The sequence below is a fragment of the Elephantulus edwardii genome, unplaced genomic scaffold (assembly GCF_000299155.1).
Source record: "Elephantulus edwardii isolate Elephantulus edwardi_28Jun2011 unplaced genomic scaffold, EleEdw1.0 scaffold00062, whole genome shotgun sequence".
Classification (NCBI taxonomy): domain Eukaryota; kingdom Metazoa; phylum Chordata; class Mammalia; order Macroscelidea; family Macroscelididae; genus Elephantulus; species Elephantulus edwardii.
Window position 1 is genome coordinate 6975196 of NW_006399812.1, and position 19411 is coordinate 6994606.

The window sequence follows — 19411 nt, forward strand, 5'->3', positions numbered from 1 at the left end:
CAGTGCAACAATGAATGAATGAAAACCCAAAATCTCTGTAAATGTTCATTAAAACTAATAAAATTTAATAAAAAAAAAAGATATGCCATAGAAGGCAGAAATGAGATTAGTGTTTTTATATTGCTGTAACATCTCTGGCTTGGTCCTTGATTCCTAGGTCTATTTGACATTCTCTCTAAAGGTTATTTAGTCCAATATGAAATTTTCAATACTTAATAGTAATGCAAGAGATAACTTTATTGAGGGCTTATTCTTTCTCAAATAGTAATGCTAAGAAATCCTTTTATTTCTGATTTAGGACCTATTAATGATACCTCTATATTATATATGAGGAAACTAAGACATAGACCACAAAAGTTATAGTTAATCCAAGTTTCCTGATTCCCAGGAGGATTTTTTTCCCCATAATTTTTTTAATATATTACCTGAGAGCATTTAAATACATATACATAGGCACACAAACATGCATATATTCATGTATGTGTACATCAAAAGGGACTAACTCATTCAGCATTTCTTAAGCTGGAGCCAAAGAACAAATTCAAGTCTTGAGTTGCAATACTTAAAGATGCTACGGGCAAAATATTGAATAACCCAGGAAACATAAAAGAAGATGGAAGGAGTACAAGGAGTCACTGTATGAAAAAGAAGTGGTTAGCACAGGAGTATTTCATGAAACAACTTACATTCAAGAGGCAACGATGATAAAGGATGAAATTCAAGGTGCTCTGAAGAAATTATAAAAAAAAAAAGGGCCCCAGCAATTGATGGAATATCAAATGGCATATTTCAACAAACAGATGCAGTGCTAGTACTAATCAGGTTGTGCCAGGAAATATGGAGGACAGCTACCTGGCCAACTGACTGGAAGAGATCCATATTTATTTCCATTAGAAAAAAAAGTGATCCAACAGAGTCTGGAAATTATTGAGAATTGTCACTACTAATTAAGATTATCCAAGAACAACTGGAACAAACACACTGAGAGAGAACTGCCAGAAATACAAGTTGGGTTTGGAAGAGGCACTAGGAATATCATTGTCAATGTCAGCTGGGTGGGCCTTGGATGAAAGCAGAGAGTCCTAGAAGAATGTCTATTTTTGTTTTATAGACTATGCAAAGACATTTGATTGTATGGATCACAACAAACTGTGGCTAAGATTGAGAAGAGTAAGAATCTCAAAACACTTGATTGTGTTCATGAAAAATCTATATTTGAACCAAGAAGCAATCATAACAGAACAAGGGAACACTGCATGGTTCAAAATCAGGAAAGGAGTGCATCAGGGATATGTCCCTTCTCCACACCTTTTCAATCTGTACATAGAATAGATGACTCAGGAGGCTGCACTCTCTGAAGAAGGATGTGGCATCAGGATTTGAAGAAGACTCATTAACAACTCACATAATGCAGATGATAAAATCTTGCTCACCAAAACCGAAAAGGACCTAAGTGTTTGTTGCAGAAAGTCAGGGATTACAGTGTTCAAAATAAACTGCATCTCAATTATCAAGAACACAAAGTTTCTCATGACAGGGCTAACTGGCAGCAACATGATAGATGGAGAAGACACTGAGGTTGTTAACAATTTCATTTCACTGAAGTCCACAATCTTGGAACCAAAATCAGAAAATCAAAAGATGAGTTGCTCTGGAAAATTCTGCTGTCAGAATTTTTCCAGAGTGTTGAAAAGTTAATGATGTCAATCTAGAGACTAAAGTAAACCTGATCCAAACACAGATTCTTACTCTTCTCAAAATTACTTGCTATGAGTCAGAGATCTAGACAATGACCCAGGATAAAGAAGAATCAATGTCTTTGAGTTGTGGCACTAGAGAAGAGTATTGAACATACCATGAATTTCCAAGAGAGCAAACAGTTCTATCTTGCAGAGGATGAAACTAGGTTGCTCCTTGGAGGCACGGATTTTGAAACTCCATCTCACATACTTTGGGCATGTTGCCAAGAGGGACTCATCCTTGGAAAAGGATATAATGCTCTGAAGGGTGGAGGGTCAGTGCAGGAGAGGAAGATCCTGGATGAAAACGACTGACACAGCAACTGTGGCAATGGGGGCAGCTGTATCAAAGACAGAGGATCAAGACATGGCAGGGTTCAAAACAAGTGTTTATACAAGGTTGCTATGAGTCATAGTCTACTAGATGGCACATAACTAAATCATTTACAAATAAATGAATATAAAGAGGGAGACAAGGGTTAAAGAAAAGTTAAAAGTATTTAAGATACATGTAGGATTTCCTAAGTATTCAAATGAGAAAGAAATGTTTACACTATGGCCAAGAGATCAGATATGGAGAGTCTCCGTGGTTGGAGGTGAGCAACTTACTATCACTCAAAATTAGCAGTAAGTTCACATATTCTTCGATGCCTACGAATTCTTGCTTACTGCTGTTGCGACAATTCCAACCCACAGCAACAATCTGTTGAGCTACCAAGGTTGGAAATATTTATAGAAGGAGACTGCTCATCTTTTTCAAACACAAACGGCTGGTGGATTTGAATGGTCAGTTAGTAGCATTGCACATAACCACTATGTCACTAGGATTCCTTCTAAGAGCTCTAGTCTCTCCATTTCTTTAGTGAGAAATCTTAAGAAAAAAGAGGACTAAGACCTACAGTTACTACGTAGGATCTAAAAATGTTCTGCTTTCCTTTTTCCCTTTCATGTCCTATAACAGTGAACAGAGAGTGAAGCCAGTATCGGAACTCACAATTCTCTGTTTAAACCTATTACACAAATTCCCATCTATGTAAGGTGCACATTAAATAAAAGCCTTTCTGAGATATGGCATAACCAAAGTAAGGTACAAGTCAGGAATATGTGTAATATAAAAGCTCAAGGATAACACTAAGAGATTTGAGGTTAAAAAAGTGTTTTGAACAAAGAATAAATCTTTACCAAAAAAATGGTTTCTTTTTTAAAAGAAGTAAAAATGTTTCATTAGAAAACTAAAATTTAACAAACAAGTAATTTGGAAAGGAAAAATTATTCAAACAGAACCTGCTCTGGGAAATTTAGAAATTCTCTATTTACAAGAAGAAGGCTTTGTTTGTGAATAGCCAAAATTCATTATTCAAAATACACTAATCAAATAAATAAGCAAATTTTGGTAGTCTTGCTCATTACCTGATTGCCAAAGAGGTTGAATCCATTAATTGCTTCTAGAGCTGCTTTTGCTAAACCAACAGAACTGAGGAAGAAAAGAAAATACTTTCATTATTATGATGTATCTAACTATAAAAGCAGAACAATTATCTGATGATCCTTTATGTTTCTTTATGATTCTGTAAATTTCTTTACTAAAACATAACAACTCAGTTTTAAAAATATCTAAAAGATTTTTCAGTGATTAACAATTTTAATTTTTCTTTTTTATAGTTAGTGATCATCTGGGAAAAATATTTCTAGGTTCATTTTGATCTAAACTAAGAGTCATACTATTGATGATTATAGTACTAAGTTCATCATTTTTTACATATTCACACAGTAAAAATTTATAAGATAAACTTTGTAAGTAGGCTATATGCATAAAAATTACCAAGTTAAGCATCATTACATCATGTGTATTTAAAAGAATTTTTATGTCAACTTCGAAACTTGAAGAAGGAAAAATATCTTACCATACCATACACTTGCTACAAAGCACATATTAATATATTATGCAAATGCTCTTTGCATAAGTTCTACTAAAATAGACATTATTTTATGTTTAAGAATAGCTAACACTTCTTATTTATAATTATCTACTTCTCCTTGTAAAAAAAATGTGCGTTATCTCTGTTTTACACCTTTGTCTTCTCAAATTTCTAGTACACAATGTTGTTGTTGCTGTTAAGTGCTGTCGAGTCTCAGACAACTCATAGCGACCCTATGAACGAAAGACCTGAGTTCTGTTCAGAGAGTTTCTAGAGGCAAGCCATTTGGGAATTGGATGTCACTCCTGTTTCCAAGCTTGTTTTAATTGGAAAGCTCCACCAAACACTATCCACCATGGGTAACCATTATCACCCTAGTACACAATAATACTAGAAAATAAAAACACCTCAATGTTGATTAAAAATGTAGTTGAATTTAAGTATTTTAGAACTTTTCCTTTATTCAAAAGTGACTACATAAACCACTAATATAATTTAAAATTAATAATTAGTCATATTAGAAATAACTATTTCTAAAATAGAAATAACTGTATTTCTAAAACGGTACTTGTTACTGCAGAAGACAGAAAGCAAAATAAACATTACCTGGGAGCTTAAAAAAGTAGAAGTTTTCACGTGTCATCTAAGACTTGAATCAGAAAAGTGGGAGGCAGGACCCAACAAATATTTTCAAAAGCTTTCCAGGTACTTAAATGTATGCTAAAATTTGACAGATATTGTTCTCAGCTATTCATGTAATCATGTTCTACATTTTATGTAGGTCATTTACATGAACTCTTCCACTGCTGCAGTCACTGGTCAAGCCATGTTGCTGAGGGTCTTTCACTCTTTCACTAACGCTCCACCTTTCCAAGCATAATGTCCCTCTGCAAGGAATAGCCCCTCTTAACAACAACATGCCCAAGGTATGTGAGAGGAAGGTTAGACATCCTATCAGGAGCACTCTGGCTACATTTTCTTCAAAACTATTTTGTTTGCTCTTTTGACAATTCAGTCCTCTTCATCAACACCACAACTCAAAGACATTGATTCTTCTGTCATCCTTATTCACTGTCCAGCTCCCAGGTGCATACCAAGTGACTGAAAAGATCAGGGTCTAAATCAGGTACATCTTAGTCTTCAAACTGAAATGACTGCTCCTTAGTATTTTTCTTAAACACTCAGAACTCAAGAGGAAGATGTATATGGATATGTGTATGTGTGTGTGTGTGTGTGTGTGTGTGTGTGTGTAAACATTATCTCAACCTTTGCAATTAGTCTCTGTGTGTTGACTTCTCTCTGATAACTTCAACATTTTGCTGAGTATCTTATATTTCTGACTTCTCTTTTACTTGTTGTTTAATAAGAGCTTGAATATCAGCCAGAGGGGAATGTTTATTGCCTTCCCTGAGCATATGCCTCATCCTAGATATGCATACAGCTTTATAGATTGCTGGGTATTTGTGGAAGGATGCCAAAGTCCTTATGCTGCAACAACTCATACCTGAGCTTTTCCTCCCAGCTTTGCAAACACATCTATTACGTATCTAATAACCAAAATCCTTTCCCCTAGGCTATAATACCAGACCTCTGGTGACAAAAGCCTTTAGCCAACATAAAGGTTACACAACTCTGGCAGTTCTAAGCACCAGAGAATTCACTGGGAAAAGACTGACAGGCTTTTTTTCCCTTTGCAACTTATAAAATCAGAAACTCGGTGGAGCTTGCAAAACTGGGTATTTATCTGTTTTTCAGATCTATATGGAAAGAAGATCCATACCTCACACCGTATGCAATGCCTAACTCAACATGGATCAAGGATTTAGGGGTAAAACTAAAAATGATAAAGATCATCAGAGAGAAAAAAGAATAAATTTATGAGCTCTAATACTAGTATAGGGCTTTCAAAGACCTGCTATTTAGGAAGTAGATGGCCCATCCTGCTTCCTCGTCTAGCTTAACCAAGGAACTCCACCAAAACCTGTCCACCATGAATAACCCTTATGGCATTTGACACACTAGTGGCACAGCTTTCAGTATCACAGCAACCCCAGGATATCTAAGTATAGCAAACGGTACTGAGGTGAGGACTAAGGCGCATCTGATTCAGGCCATGGTCTTTCCGATCACTTGCTATGCTGCTTAGAGTTTGACAATAAATAAGGATGACAGAAAAAGAACTGATGCCTTTGAGCTGTGGTGCTGGGGAACAGCAACAGAACAAACAGATCCAGAGTGCTCTTTGGAAACAAGAATGATGAGAGTTAAACTCACATACTTTGGGCATGTTACGAGAAGGGGCTAATCCTTGGTGAAGGACATGATGCTGGAAAGGGTGGAGGGTCGGTAGAGAAGAAAACCCTCAACACCAGGTTGATTGGCATGGTGACTACTGCGATGGCCTCTTGTTTGTCAGGAAGGGTGAGGATGGCACAGGATAGAACAGGGTTCAGATCTTTTATTCATCGAGTTACTATGAGTTGTTCTTGATTCAAAGGCACCTTACAACAACAACAACAATAAACAGCATAAACAGACCATCAAAAACAGCCAAAAATGCACAACCAGGAGAGGAAAATATGGATGAGTAGGACCTTTTAAAAATGAAATACTTATGTGTATTCAAAAATGACTCCCACAGAGTAAAAAGGGAGCCTAAAGACTGGAAAAAAAAATAATTTGGCAATGATGTATACAGTGAAGGGCTATGACATAAATTTTATAGAAAACTCAAAGAAAAAGACAACCTCATTACAAATCACATGGAAGGAGACTGCCCACCTTACTTAAGTGGTGCAGTTGGTTGATTCAAACTGCCTACCTCTAAGTTAGCAGCACAGCTTTTTAGTCATTAGGGCACCAGTACTCAGTAGTTAATGTTGTTGATATGTGCCATCAAGTCAACTGCAACCCTAGGAACAACAAATCTGATCCCCGACCTATCCTGTACCATCTTCATCATCTTTGATATACTTGAGCCTAACATTACACTATGTCATCAATCCATCTGTTGAGGGCCTTCTTCACTTTTGCTGACCTTTCTGGTGTCCTAGTAGTAAGAAGCTGTAGTGCACTCTCAAAGACACCAACAATGATATCCTTGGTGCCATGGCATCTTCTAAATCAAGGCTTAATTTCTTAATTTCTTAGTTTTCTCTTGATGTATTGTTCCAGTTGTATTTCAATAATGAACAATATTTTACTTTCATGAGACATTAATAGTATTATTCAGTACCTTCCAGGTTCTATTGGGTCACCTTATTTGGAAATCAGAACAAATACAAATCTTCTCCTGACAGCTGGACAGATCTTCCAGCCTAATGAGTACATACAGCTCTGCATCTGTTGTTGGAGCATGTCAGTTGGTATTCCATCCATCCCTAGGGCTTTGTCTTTTTTTGTCATCTCTTCAGTTTAGCTTGAACCCTTTTATTCATTACCTTTGATTCTTGATCATATGCTACTTTCTGAAATGGTTCTGTGTCAGCCATTTTTTTCTTTTTGGTACAGAGTCTCTGTGCATTTCATCCATCATCTTCTCAAAACAGCAATGAGATATATCGTCTCACTCCAGCAATAACAGCAAAGTTCAACAAGACATGAAACCACAAATGTTGCTGACGATGTAGTAAGATTGGAACTACAACAGACAGCTGGTGGGAATGTAAAATGATGCAACCACTATGAAAACGTGTTTAACAATCTCTTAAAATGTTAGAAATAGAAGCATTATTTGATTAAGCTATTTCACTAAGAGGAATATGTTGTTGTTGGTGGTGTTAGATGCCTTCACATTCACCAAAACTCATGGTACCCAATGGATGAGACTCTGACCCTATCCAGTGCATCATCATCATCATTTCTTCTACACTTGAGTCCACTGTTACAGTCACTGTATGTGTCTATCACATTGAGGATCTTCCCTTCCTTTGCTGGCCTCTGCAAGCATGAAGTCCTTTTCCATGGACTAGTCCCTCCCAACAGTATGCCCAAAGTATGTGATACAAGGTTTCATTATCCTTGCCTCTAAGGAACACCTTGGTTGCATTTTCTCCAAGACATATCTGTTTGTTCTTTTGGCAGTCCAAGGAATATTCAGTATTCCAAGACTACAACTCAAAGGCATTGATTCATCTTCTATTGCGTTTAATCATTGTCGAACTTTCAGATGCATCAGATACATCAGATGTATCATGGTGTTTAAACACAAACTGTTGTTCTTCAATACTTTGGAGAGGTCCCTGTTTTTACCAATACAAAAAATATTTTTATTTCTTGCCTGATGGCACCAAGGGTGCTGATTACAGACCCAAGTAAGATTAAATCATTGTTAATGTCTCTTCCTTCTCTATCTATAATGATGTTACCTACTAATCCAGAGGTAAGGACTTTCGTTTTCTTGATGTTGAAATGTAATTCATATTAAAAGCAGTCATCTTTGATGTTCTGCAGCAAGCATTTCACATCTTTACATTGAAACAGCAAATTTGTATTATTTGCATAACAGTTTGTTTAAAGAGATTTCCTGTGATCATGATCCCACATTATTCCTCAAAAAATCCAGCTTCTAGAAATATCTGCTCAGCATACAAACTGAATGGAGAAATGATATTACCCTGACGCACACTTCTTGATTTTAAACTATGCTGTATTCCCTTGCTCTGTTCGGTCAACAGTTTCTTATTCTAAGTAACAGGTTTCACATGAGCACTGTGCTCTGGAATTTACATTTTTATCAATGCCAGTCATAATGTATTACGGTTCATACAGTTAAATGCCTTTGCACAGTTGTTGTTGTTATGTGTCAAAAAGTCCCCTGTGACTCATAATGACCCAATGTGCAATAGCTCTAAAGCCTGACCTATCCTTAGCCAGTCTTGCTGACTTCGACACATCTACCCTCATTACCTCAGTAACTGTGTCAATCCATCTCAACTGAGGTCTCAATAGTAATTAATTATATGAAACGAAATGTATGTCAATGACTGTATAAAACTCAGTGCACTTGAATGAGACACAATAAATATGAGTGGTTGTATGTAAAGCAATAAAAGATTTTTAAAAAATCCTCAAGAATGGTTTACATACAGACAGAATCTACTTAGTATGGTTACAAGGAAAGGGAAAAGGAGGAGAGTGTAGAAAAATTGATAGATATGGAAGACTCATTGGAATGGGTGAAGGAAAAGACGATGTGGCTGAATGGACAACCAGACATTTTATGTATAGTAGTCCCCAAGTGATGCTGAAGCATAGAATGTTCACAAATGATTGGGGGGGGGGGGGCGGTAGGAATACCAATACACTGTAAATTTCCCACCAAAATAAAATGTTTTTAAAAGTACTAAAATCAATCCTCAACTATTGTAGCTTATTCAAAATCAGTATACCACAACTTAGGATGTTGATAGTAGCTCTTATAAATGACACAGAAAGCTAAGTTTTACATGGAAGTCTGTTAGGATTAAAAAAATAGCTTTGTAACATAACAGAGAAGGTTTACCATGAAATAGAGACAGAAATAGTACTTGAAAATTTTACTATATTTGACCTTTTCTGGGTATCTAAGTTTTATCATTCACATGTCTTTCCTAACCAATCATTAACTTTATTTTGTGCTGAAGTAATTATTTTTGTTTGTTTTGTTTTATTTTTTGTTTTTGAAGTAATTATTTTATTAAGGAGAGAAGATCAGGATGGGATGCAAGACCCTCTCTACTAGAGGCTTGTTCATGAGACCTCAGTGCTAGGCACTTTCTCTGTGGATTGCTCCGCTAGGAGACAGCATCCTGCCTGCATCACCCACAGTCGCCATCTAGCTACCCAACAAGTGACAGTCTACAGGATCTTGGCCCACTGCTCACCAGTCTAAGCAACACAAGCCTGCATCACCCACAACTGCCATCTATCTGCACCACAACTGACAGTCTACAGGATCCTGGTCACCAGTTTCTTGAAAACCAGCCTGTAAACCTACAGTCACAAGAGTGATTCCCCTGATGGGCCTGAGTCTCTGGAAGACCTTCTAGTGACTCACTGAACCCAAGGGCCATCGAGGAACTGGGGAACTGAGAAACGGGTGAAACTGTTAATGCTGGAAATTTTTTGACTTACACAGCTGGTTAAGCTAAGCATCTACAACTACACTGACCTGAGACTTTTTATATAGGCTGCTGTTAATCTTCATAGAATGAATTATAAAACTACCTTTCAACAAATATGATTTCAAATCTGCTTAAACAGAAAGCTTGAACAAAACACTGAGGAGGGTGAAGAATAATGATGAAGGCTGATGTGAATGCACTGACATAATGACAAATGGGGCTTTGCTGTTCCTATCTTGAATTAACTTAAGGGCTAAAATGAGTGTTACACTTAATTTTAAATCATCTAATAAGTTTTACATCGGAAACAAGGTTGAAAATTAATACCAAAATCACAGTTCCAATTGAACAATTTGATTTTCTATTCATATTCAAATTCCTTACATTATAATAATAAAAACACCCAGACCTCAGAAAATTACCTTGAATGCAGCTCTGGACTCCCATTATTGTATTTGCTTCCTCTCTCCCAAACACCAAAGTCAGGTACACGGTAAACTCTCTCCACACAAAATACAAGGTTCTGAATGAAAGAGACCTAAAAGAAAAGAAATAATCTGTAAGTTTACATTAGCTATCAATAAGAATTTCAATGCCGTTTGTATTTCCACATACATATTACACATTTTTAACATGCTGGAGTATTTTAGTATATTACTAAAAATGTTTTCTTATACTTAACTGCAATACAGTGTCTAGAGTTAGATAACAGTGTACTGTACAGAAATAGAATTTAAATATCACTACAATTATTATTCATTTATGTATCTTCTAAATTATAAGAAGACGCATACCTTCAGAATTATAAAAAAACTTATGTGCTGTTTTTATTCTAGGTAATATTCAGAATCTAAAAGGTTAAGTCTAAAACTTTGGTGAAGTATTATTTCTTTGTTGCAAAAAAATATCAGTACTACATTGGATACAATTCTGTCTTGGAGCAACTGCAGCCAGAGTGCTGCTGAGAGGCAAGGCTGCAGATATTTCATGTCACATACTATGAGCACGTGATTAGGATGGACCATTCCTTGGAAAAGACATCATGCTTGGAAAGGTATAGTGTTACTGAAAGAGTGGAAGACTTTCAATGAGATGGACTGAACAGTAATTTTAACAATGGGCTCAAGTATGTGAGCAATGGTGAGAATGGCACAGGACAGTGCAATGTTCAGCTCCATTGTTCACAGGGTTGCTATGATTCATAAGCAACTCATTGGTACCTAACAACGAGAACACAGCACCAACCTGGAGTCTTCAGTCTATGTACACTTCTCAAATCTAATCGCCCTAATGTTTTTTCTAGTGACAGGTATCTTCTGCTATAAACTCAGAGCTCCCTGACTGCCCTTTGTCCAAGACATATTTTTCTTTTGGCCGTACATCAGATATTCAGTACTCTTTTCCAATATCACAACTCAAGAGGCATCAATTCTTCTGCTATCCTTATCCACTGTTCAACTTTCTGAAGCATAGCATGCAACTGAAAAGACCACAGGAACATCTTAGTCTCCAAACTGATGTCATTGTTCTTTAGTACTTTGAAGAGGTCCTTAACAGCAGTGGAAACCAAAAATTTAAAAACATTTGGAGAAGGAAAAAATTAGCTTTCTGTTAACTGGCAAATGTTCCAGTGGGATTCAGTTTTTGTTGGGAGGTGGTGGTTATGTATATGGACCAGTTTTCACTGAGTTTCTATGGTTCTGAAAAGATGATAAATATCTTGATTTCTGTTAATTTATCTCAATAAAGGCCCACTGAAAGTAAAAAAAAAAAAAGTATACTTTTTTCCAATGCAAAATGTCTTTTAAGTTCTTCACTGCTGGAACCAACAGTGTTGACTGTAGAGCCAACTAAGATGAAATTATTGGCAACTTCAACCTTTTCTCCATCTTTCAAGATGTTGCCATTTGTTCCAGTGGTGAGAAATTTTATAGTTTGGGTTTTCCTTGATTTTTTTTGTTGTTGTTGTTAAGATGTAATTCTTGTTGAAGGCTATATAGTCTTTGATCTTCTCCAACATGCATTTCAAGTTCTCTTCACATAAAGCAAGCAAGGTTGGGTCATCTGCAGAACAGGTTACTGATGAGTCTTCCCCTGAACCTAAATGCCATATTCTGGCCAGATATCTGTCAAATTTCTTAGCACAGAATGGTGAGTACACCTAGGGCTGCCTGTTTGCTGGAATATGCCAATTGGTATTCTATCAGTTTTCGTGGCCTTATTATTTGCCAAACCCTTCAGTTCAGCTTGAACTACTGCTTTCTTTTCCATTGGTTTATTATATGCTACTTTTATATCAGCCAATTCTTTTTGGTACAGTAACTCTCTGTATTCCTTCTATCTTCTTTTGATGCTTCCTGCATCATTCAAGATTTTTCCTATAACATCTTCTAGTTGTAACTCTAGGATTAAGTGCTGAGTTCCACCATTAATATTCTTACAGCTGTTTAGTTTACCAAATCATAAAGAATCATTAAAATATCCACATTATATTACATTTTTTTGATGGGAACACAAATCAATCTTTCTTAAAAATAAATGAATAAAGATGGAGTAATTTATTTCTGAGCTCTCAATTTTTTTATCACTAGTTTTTATTTCACTCAAACTCACTCTGATGTTTTAGTCAGTAGGGAATTGCACTGACAGCTCAGAAGTGGCACATCTCCATCAGGTCAAATCCACTAGCACCTCTGAGAGAGACATGAGCAATCAATGTTGGCTCAGAGATGATTCTCCAGTGGGTTTTCAGAGTCTGTAAATCACATTGGAGGAGACTGTCCATTTTTCTCCTGCTGAGCTGGTGGTGGGTGTCTTTGGGTTACAGCATACCTAGCTACTTACTGACTATCTCATCCATGCTTACATTTACAGTCTTTTGAATTATTCCATATGCATTTAAAATTCACACAATGCATATGAAAGACCAAAGAACTGATGTCTTTAAATTGTGGTGATGGTGAAGAGTATTGAGTGTTCCATGGACTGCCAAAGAAACATACAAATCTTTCTGGAAGAAAGTGCAACCAGGGTGTCCTTAAGAGGCAAGAAAAGTAAACTTTATCTTATATACTTCAGACAAGTTGTCAGGAAGCCTCATCCTTAGAAAAAGGCATCACGGTGAGAAAAGTAGAGCATCGCTAGGAAAGAAAAAGAACTGGCACATGGCTAACAATGGAGATGAGCACAGCAGAGACAGCGAGGCTGTTTCAGAACAGGGAAAGATTTCAATCTGTTCACAGGGTAACTGTGAGTCAGACTTGATTGATGACACCTAATAATAACAAGACACCATGGATTTCTCTACACATACACACACACAAAGGTAAACAACGGTGCCAGGAAAGAACTAAAAAATTTTACTTCTTTCAAAATTTTACTCTGTAGATACTAATATGGACTAAACATTTCTGTAACACACAAAAATGCAAATTAAATTCTTACAAAGCACATTATACCTGTGTGACAATGAATGCTGTCAGAAAAGCTGCTACTCTGCCCATAGAATGTATGTTCCCCATCAAGTTCATTACTACAAATATACACACTCAGTATATTACATTGTGGTGGTGGTGGTGGTGTTGTTGTCAGATGCCATCGAGTTGAGAATGACTCATAGCAACCATATATAAGATCTGAACCTAGTCCTGTCCTGAGCCATCTTCATACTTCCTGACACAGAAGAGCCCACTGCAGCAGTCACCTTGTCAATCCACCTTATTAAGGGTCTTCCTCTCCTTCATCGACCCTCTCCCTTTCCCAACATCATGTCCTTTTCCAAGGAATAGCCTGTCCTAACAACACGTCCAAAGTATGTGAGGCAAAGCCTCATCACTCCTGCCTCCAAAGAGCACTCTGGCTGCACCCTTGTGAAGATGTTACTGTTCATTCTCTTGGCCGTCCATGGAATGTTCAGTGCTCTTCTCCAACACCACAGCTCAAAGGCATCAATTCTTTTTTTGTCATCCTTATTCATCGTCCAGGTCTCAGATGCAAAGCTAGTAATCAGAAAGACCATGGCCTGAATCAGACACACCTTATTCCTCAAACTGACATCACTATTCCTCAATAATTTGGAAAGGTCCCTAACAGCAGATTTCCCCAGTGCAATTCATCTTCTTATTTCCTGACTGCTCATACCAGTTTCTATCTCCTCCTCTATCCATCATGACACTGCCTATTGGTCCAGTGGTAAGAATCTTTATTTTCTTGATATTGAGATGCAATCCACACTGAAGACTGCATTCTTTGGTCGTATGCAACCAGTGCTTCAAGTCCTTCTAACTTTCAGCAAGTAAGGTTGTGTCATCTACATAACACAGGTTATTTATGAGTCTCCCTTCATTCCTGATGCCAATTATTCTTCAAAGAGTCCAGCTTCTTGGATAATTTGCTCAGCATATAGACAGAACAGATATAGACACAGAATACATCCCTGCCACACTCCCTTTACCAATTTCAAACCATTCAGTGCTCCCCTGACCTGTTTGCACAACAGCCTCCAGGTCCAGGTATAGTTTCCTTGTGAGCACAATCAAGTTCTCTGGGATTCCCATTCTCCTCAATGTCAGCAACAACTTGTCATGATGCACACAGTCAAACACCTTTGCATAGCCAATGAAGCACAAATAGACATTTTCTGTAATTCCTTACTTTCAGCCAGGATCCATCTGCCATCAGCAACAATATCCCTGGTGCCATGGCCTCTTCTAAATCCTGCTTGAACTTCTAGTAGTTATCTATGAACTGTTCCAGCCATTTAAAAATAATCTTCAGCAGTATTTTGCTTGCCTGTGATATCAATGATACTGTTCAATAATTTCCACATTCAATTAGGTCACCCTTTTTGTGAATAGGAACAAACATGAACCTCTTCTAATCTAATGGCCAACCATCCATCCTCCATATTCCCTGGCATAGACTGGTGAGTGCATCCAAGGCTGCATCTGTTAATTGAAACAAGTGAATTGGTATCTCACCGATTCCTGGGGCCTTATTTTTTGCCAGTGTCTTCAATGCAGCTTACACTTCTTCTTTCATTACCATTGGCTCCTGCTCATATGGGACTTCCTGAAATCTGTCAGTGTTAATAAATTCTTTCTGGTACAGTGACTCTGTGTATTCCCTCAGTCTTGTTTTGAATACTTTCTGGGTCATTCAATATTTGCCCATAGCATCTTTCAACACTGCAACATGAGGCTTAAATTTGTTTTTCAGTTCTTTCAGCTTGAGAAATGCAAATTCTTCCCTTCTTATTCTCCAATTCCAGCTCTCTGCAAATTACATTATAGTACTTTGCTTTGTCCTCCTGAGGTGCCCTTTGAAAACCATCTGTTCAGCTCTTTCATCTCGACATATTTTCCTTTAAATTTGGCTTCTCAATGTTCCAGTGCAATCTTTAGAGTCTCTTCTGATACCCATTTCGATTTTTTCTTTCTCCTCGGTTTTTGTAATGACCTTTTGCTTTTTTCATGGATGATATCCCTGATTTTTTCCCACAATTCATCTGGTCTTCTATCATTGGTGTTTAATACCTTAAACCTTTTCTCATGATAGCTGATCATGCAAATTATGGAGATGGAATCCACCAGATGCTCCGATCTGACGGTACACACACACACAAAAATAATAAAAAAATAAAAAACAAATAAATAAAAAGATGATCATAAAATTCCAATGGAATGAATTCAGGATCATATCTTGGTTCTTATGGATTTATTTTCTTCAGCTTCAATTTAAACTTGTATATAAGTAACTGATGATCTGACCCACTTTGCCTCTGACATAGTTTTGACTGCTTATATTGAGCTTCACCAACAATTTCTTCCATAAATGTAGTCAATCTGATTCCCATGCAGTCCGTAGGGTGAAATCTACATGTATAGTCATCTACGATAGGCACAGCAAATTATTAAGGGTGACACATGACTGTCAACTAACAAACTACCAAATGGGCACAAAGTTTCTAACAGTGAGAGATCAGTAAAGGTATGATGATTAGCTGCTAAAAGGAGCTAATCGTATGACATTTAAAAAGCAGAAGATTTAAAAACATTACATTATACACATGGACATATATATTACATACATACACAATGACACACTTATATAAATCTATACACAGTTAATACTCAATATTAATCAATTCCTATTTTATGACTTTATCTATTCACCAAAAATATTCATGATCCTTTCATGGTCTTCCACAGACTGTGCATGCATAAGAGTTAAAACTTTCCAGATATGATTAAAAAAGATTGGCTCAATAGCCAACAATTCAGTATTTGTGAGGATTTAATAGAAAATATTTAGCAATAATAATGGAAATAAATTTTATCTTAAACTCAGTCCAAAAAAATTTCAGAACCTGGTAAACTAAAACTATGATAGTAAATTGGGGGGGGGGGGAAGAAATGTTTTAGATACTCCTCCTATTAACAAAAACCACCACCACCTATTAACTTCCCAGGTCCAATGATTGATTAGACATGAGTATGGATGGACAAAGAAACAAGATAGGACTTCAGATTCATCACTCTTAAAGGCCTAAGGTCCAAAGAGAAAAGAATATCGCTCATAAACTATACTAATTTCAAAGAATTAAATGCTCTAAACTTTTTAATTAAATGGGCTTCCTAAAAGGAAAGATCTATTATCTGTTAAATCACTTTCTCTTTGTCTGACTACAGAACTGTAAGTAAATATACTGTTGAAAAGAAAGACAATGTACAAGAGCAGTGCATTTATTATTTTAAGAATTTGAGTACCCCTGCTGAAGGCTACCTGATATATAAAAATTCTTATTACATAAAAGCCAGGAAACAAACAAACAAACATGGAAAACCAGGTAATATTTTCATAAGAAAATAAGAGAAGTTTCACAAGTATGCATTCTTACCTTAGGGGTAAAAACATAAAATGGTATGGTCTTATCAGGTTAAAAAAGTGGTAGTGTCAGTTGACAAAAAGGTGGTTGTCACTGGTCTTTAAGACATCATTCTGAATTACAGTAAAACTCCATCAGGTTCCCAAGGCTATAAACCTTTACAGGAAAAGACTGCCTCATTATTTTCCTGTGGAATGGCTGGTGGGTTTGAACCATCAACCTTTCTGTTAGCAGCACTACATATACTATCTATTATTATCTGAGGAGAATTTTTTTCAATTTTGAGAAACAAATTATTTTTAAATTCTACTATAAGTAGAATATAGTATTTCTAATAGTTCCACTCAGGTCCCACATGCAAGAACTATAAAAGAAGCAAGGGCCATGTTGCTGTTGTGTAGTTGTGTGCCTTCGAGTCAAGGACGACTCTAAGCACCCTATGAACAAAATACGTGAACACTGTTTTACCCTAAATTCCCTGTTTTATACTGCACCATCCTCCCACTTCCTGACACACAAGAACTCATTGCAGCAGTCACTGTGTCAATCCACCCAGTTAAGGGTCTTCCTCTCCTTCGCAGACCCTCCACCCTTCCCAGCTTCATGTCCTTCACCAAGGAATAGCCCCTCCTAGCAACATGTCCAAAGTCTGTGAGGTGAAGCTTCATCATCCCTGCCTCCAAAGAGCACTCCAGCTATACCAACACCAAGACATGTCTGTTCCCTCATTAAGACAGATCTGTTCATTCTCTTGGCCATCCATGGGATGTTCACTGCTCTTCTCCAACACCAAAGCTCAAAGGTGTCAATTCTTTTTCTATCATCCTTATAGTAGTCCAGCTCTCAGATATAATCGGAAAGTAATCAAAGGACCATGGCCTGAATCAGATGCACCTTAGTCCCCATATTGAGACAGCCATATCTAACCTCTGCAACTACCACAAAGGTGAACTGTCCCCATCAAGACATGACAAAACCTAGTCCCATGAAGTCAGACATGACCCCCATGGTCCCGGACCCATTTATACTCATCCCACAAAGTTACTGCTCTACTAGGTCTGAAATCCACTCTGGTGGCTCAAAGAGTACATGGAACCACACAGCAAGATATAATCACTCAGTCAGTGCAGCTTCTGAAATATGCTCACAGGCACCTCAGCCTTCAACCTTGTGGCTTTACGCCAGTGTTACAAAGCTCTTTGCCCTGCCAGTTATGTCCCTCTCCACAAACATGGGCAAAGGCTCTTAGGTTCTATGGGATACAGGCTCAAGGTTCTGCTTCATGCTGAGTCTCCAGTTCTTTGCTGTAGCTGTTGCTGCTCTTCTGTAGGTCTAGCTGGTGCAAGAATCTCTGGCCCTGAAGGGCACACGACATTCTCTTGTTTCTTCTTTGCTGGTGGTGAGAGTCTTATGATCTGCTGCTAAATCTGTTCAATTTAGCTGCTAGACTAGCCAACCTCTTACGGATAGGCTAATGCATCATATTCACTTATTTCCACTCATCCACATGGCAAAGTCAAAGTCAATGTCATTTTAAATGCTTAACATCATAAAAATATTATGCTGAGATAAAGGTTTCTATTTATTTTTAAAAATTATACTACTAAAAGCAATGAAGTGAAAGATATAATAATGATAAAGAAATATGTAAATGCTAATTTACTTTCACTGTTTCTAAGTTTCTTTGAAATTCAGAACTTTTCCTTTTAAATCACCAAAAAGAGAGACTTCGTGGGAATAAAGCTCTATAGCTTATTGTACATTTTTTCATTAGTATTTTAAACAAAAAACATAGGCCTTTGTGATATATATCCAATACTTGATTGAATGAATTTAAAGTTATCCCATTTTTATGCAATAAAAATGAAGACTTTTAAAAAGAAAATGAAAAGAAATTCTACAAAATTAAGTCTACTATTACAGAGTTTGAGGAAATGGTACCTCATCTGTGTTGTAGATAATTTGGAGTCCTGAAGAAATCATTTCTACAAGGTAAAGGAGAAAGAGTGACACCGCGTTTATCTGAAAACAAACAGCAACAAAAAAAGATTAACATAACCAATGACAAATGATAAAATGAAACGTAAAATCTAAAATTTTTATAAATTTGCTCTATCAGCAGCAAATGACAAGTATTGCCATTTTTACTGTAAAATAAAGGTGTCAATATTATAATAAAAGCTTAGATTTGTATATGAAACTCAAAAATCCTTAAATTGACTATGAGATGCTGACAATAAACCTGCCATAAATCACTTCAAAGACATTTCTTTCCTAAGGACAGCCACTTCCAGCCATACCTCCAGGATTTACTTTTTGGAATACTTTTTAGGAAACTGTCAGTAAACAGCATATCAACATTTCCTTAGTGAAATCTCAGGTCTGAATTCTTGAGCAATGCAAACAATTGACTTGTTCAACTACTAAGTAAAAGGTGCTGGGGAGGGGGGCAGTTCAAATCTCTCTTGAGGCAAAAAACTCAGTCATATATTGTCTATGGAGCACAGTTCTACGATATAAAGGCTCATCTTGAGCCAGAATCAACACCACAGTTCTACAAATCAACTGCAGCTGGTTTTTTTTTTACATGCATAAATTCCTGTAGACAAAGATAAATGTATGATAAATATATTTATTGTTGTTGTTGTTCTTGTTATGTGCCATCAAGTCACTTGCGACTCACAGCGACCCTATGTACAACAGCCCTAAACTCTGCTCTGTCCTGAGCCAATTGCACTGTCTCTGACATTCTCATCAGGATTA

General features: G+C 36.9%; 1 protein-coding gene across 2 annotated transcripts in view; it reads right to left on the reverse strand.

The window, feature by feature from the left end:
* PHKB (phosphorylase kinase, beta) overlaps positions 1-19411 on the reverse strand; it is a 206318-nt gene that overhangs the window by 119490 nt on the left and 67417 nt on the right. For both annotated transcript variants that reach the window (XM_006887813.1, XM_006887814.1), the window contains exons 6-8: positions 18590-18670; positions 10185-10300; positions 3150-3213 (exon numbers count right to left, since the gene is read on the reverse strand). In XM_006887813.1, the coding sequence (XP_006887875.1) occupies positions 3150-3213; positions 10185-10300; positions 18590-18670 (261 nt within the window). The remainder of the gene's footprint in view (positions 1-3149; positions 3214-10184; positions 10301-18589; positions 18671-19411) is intronic.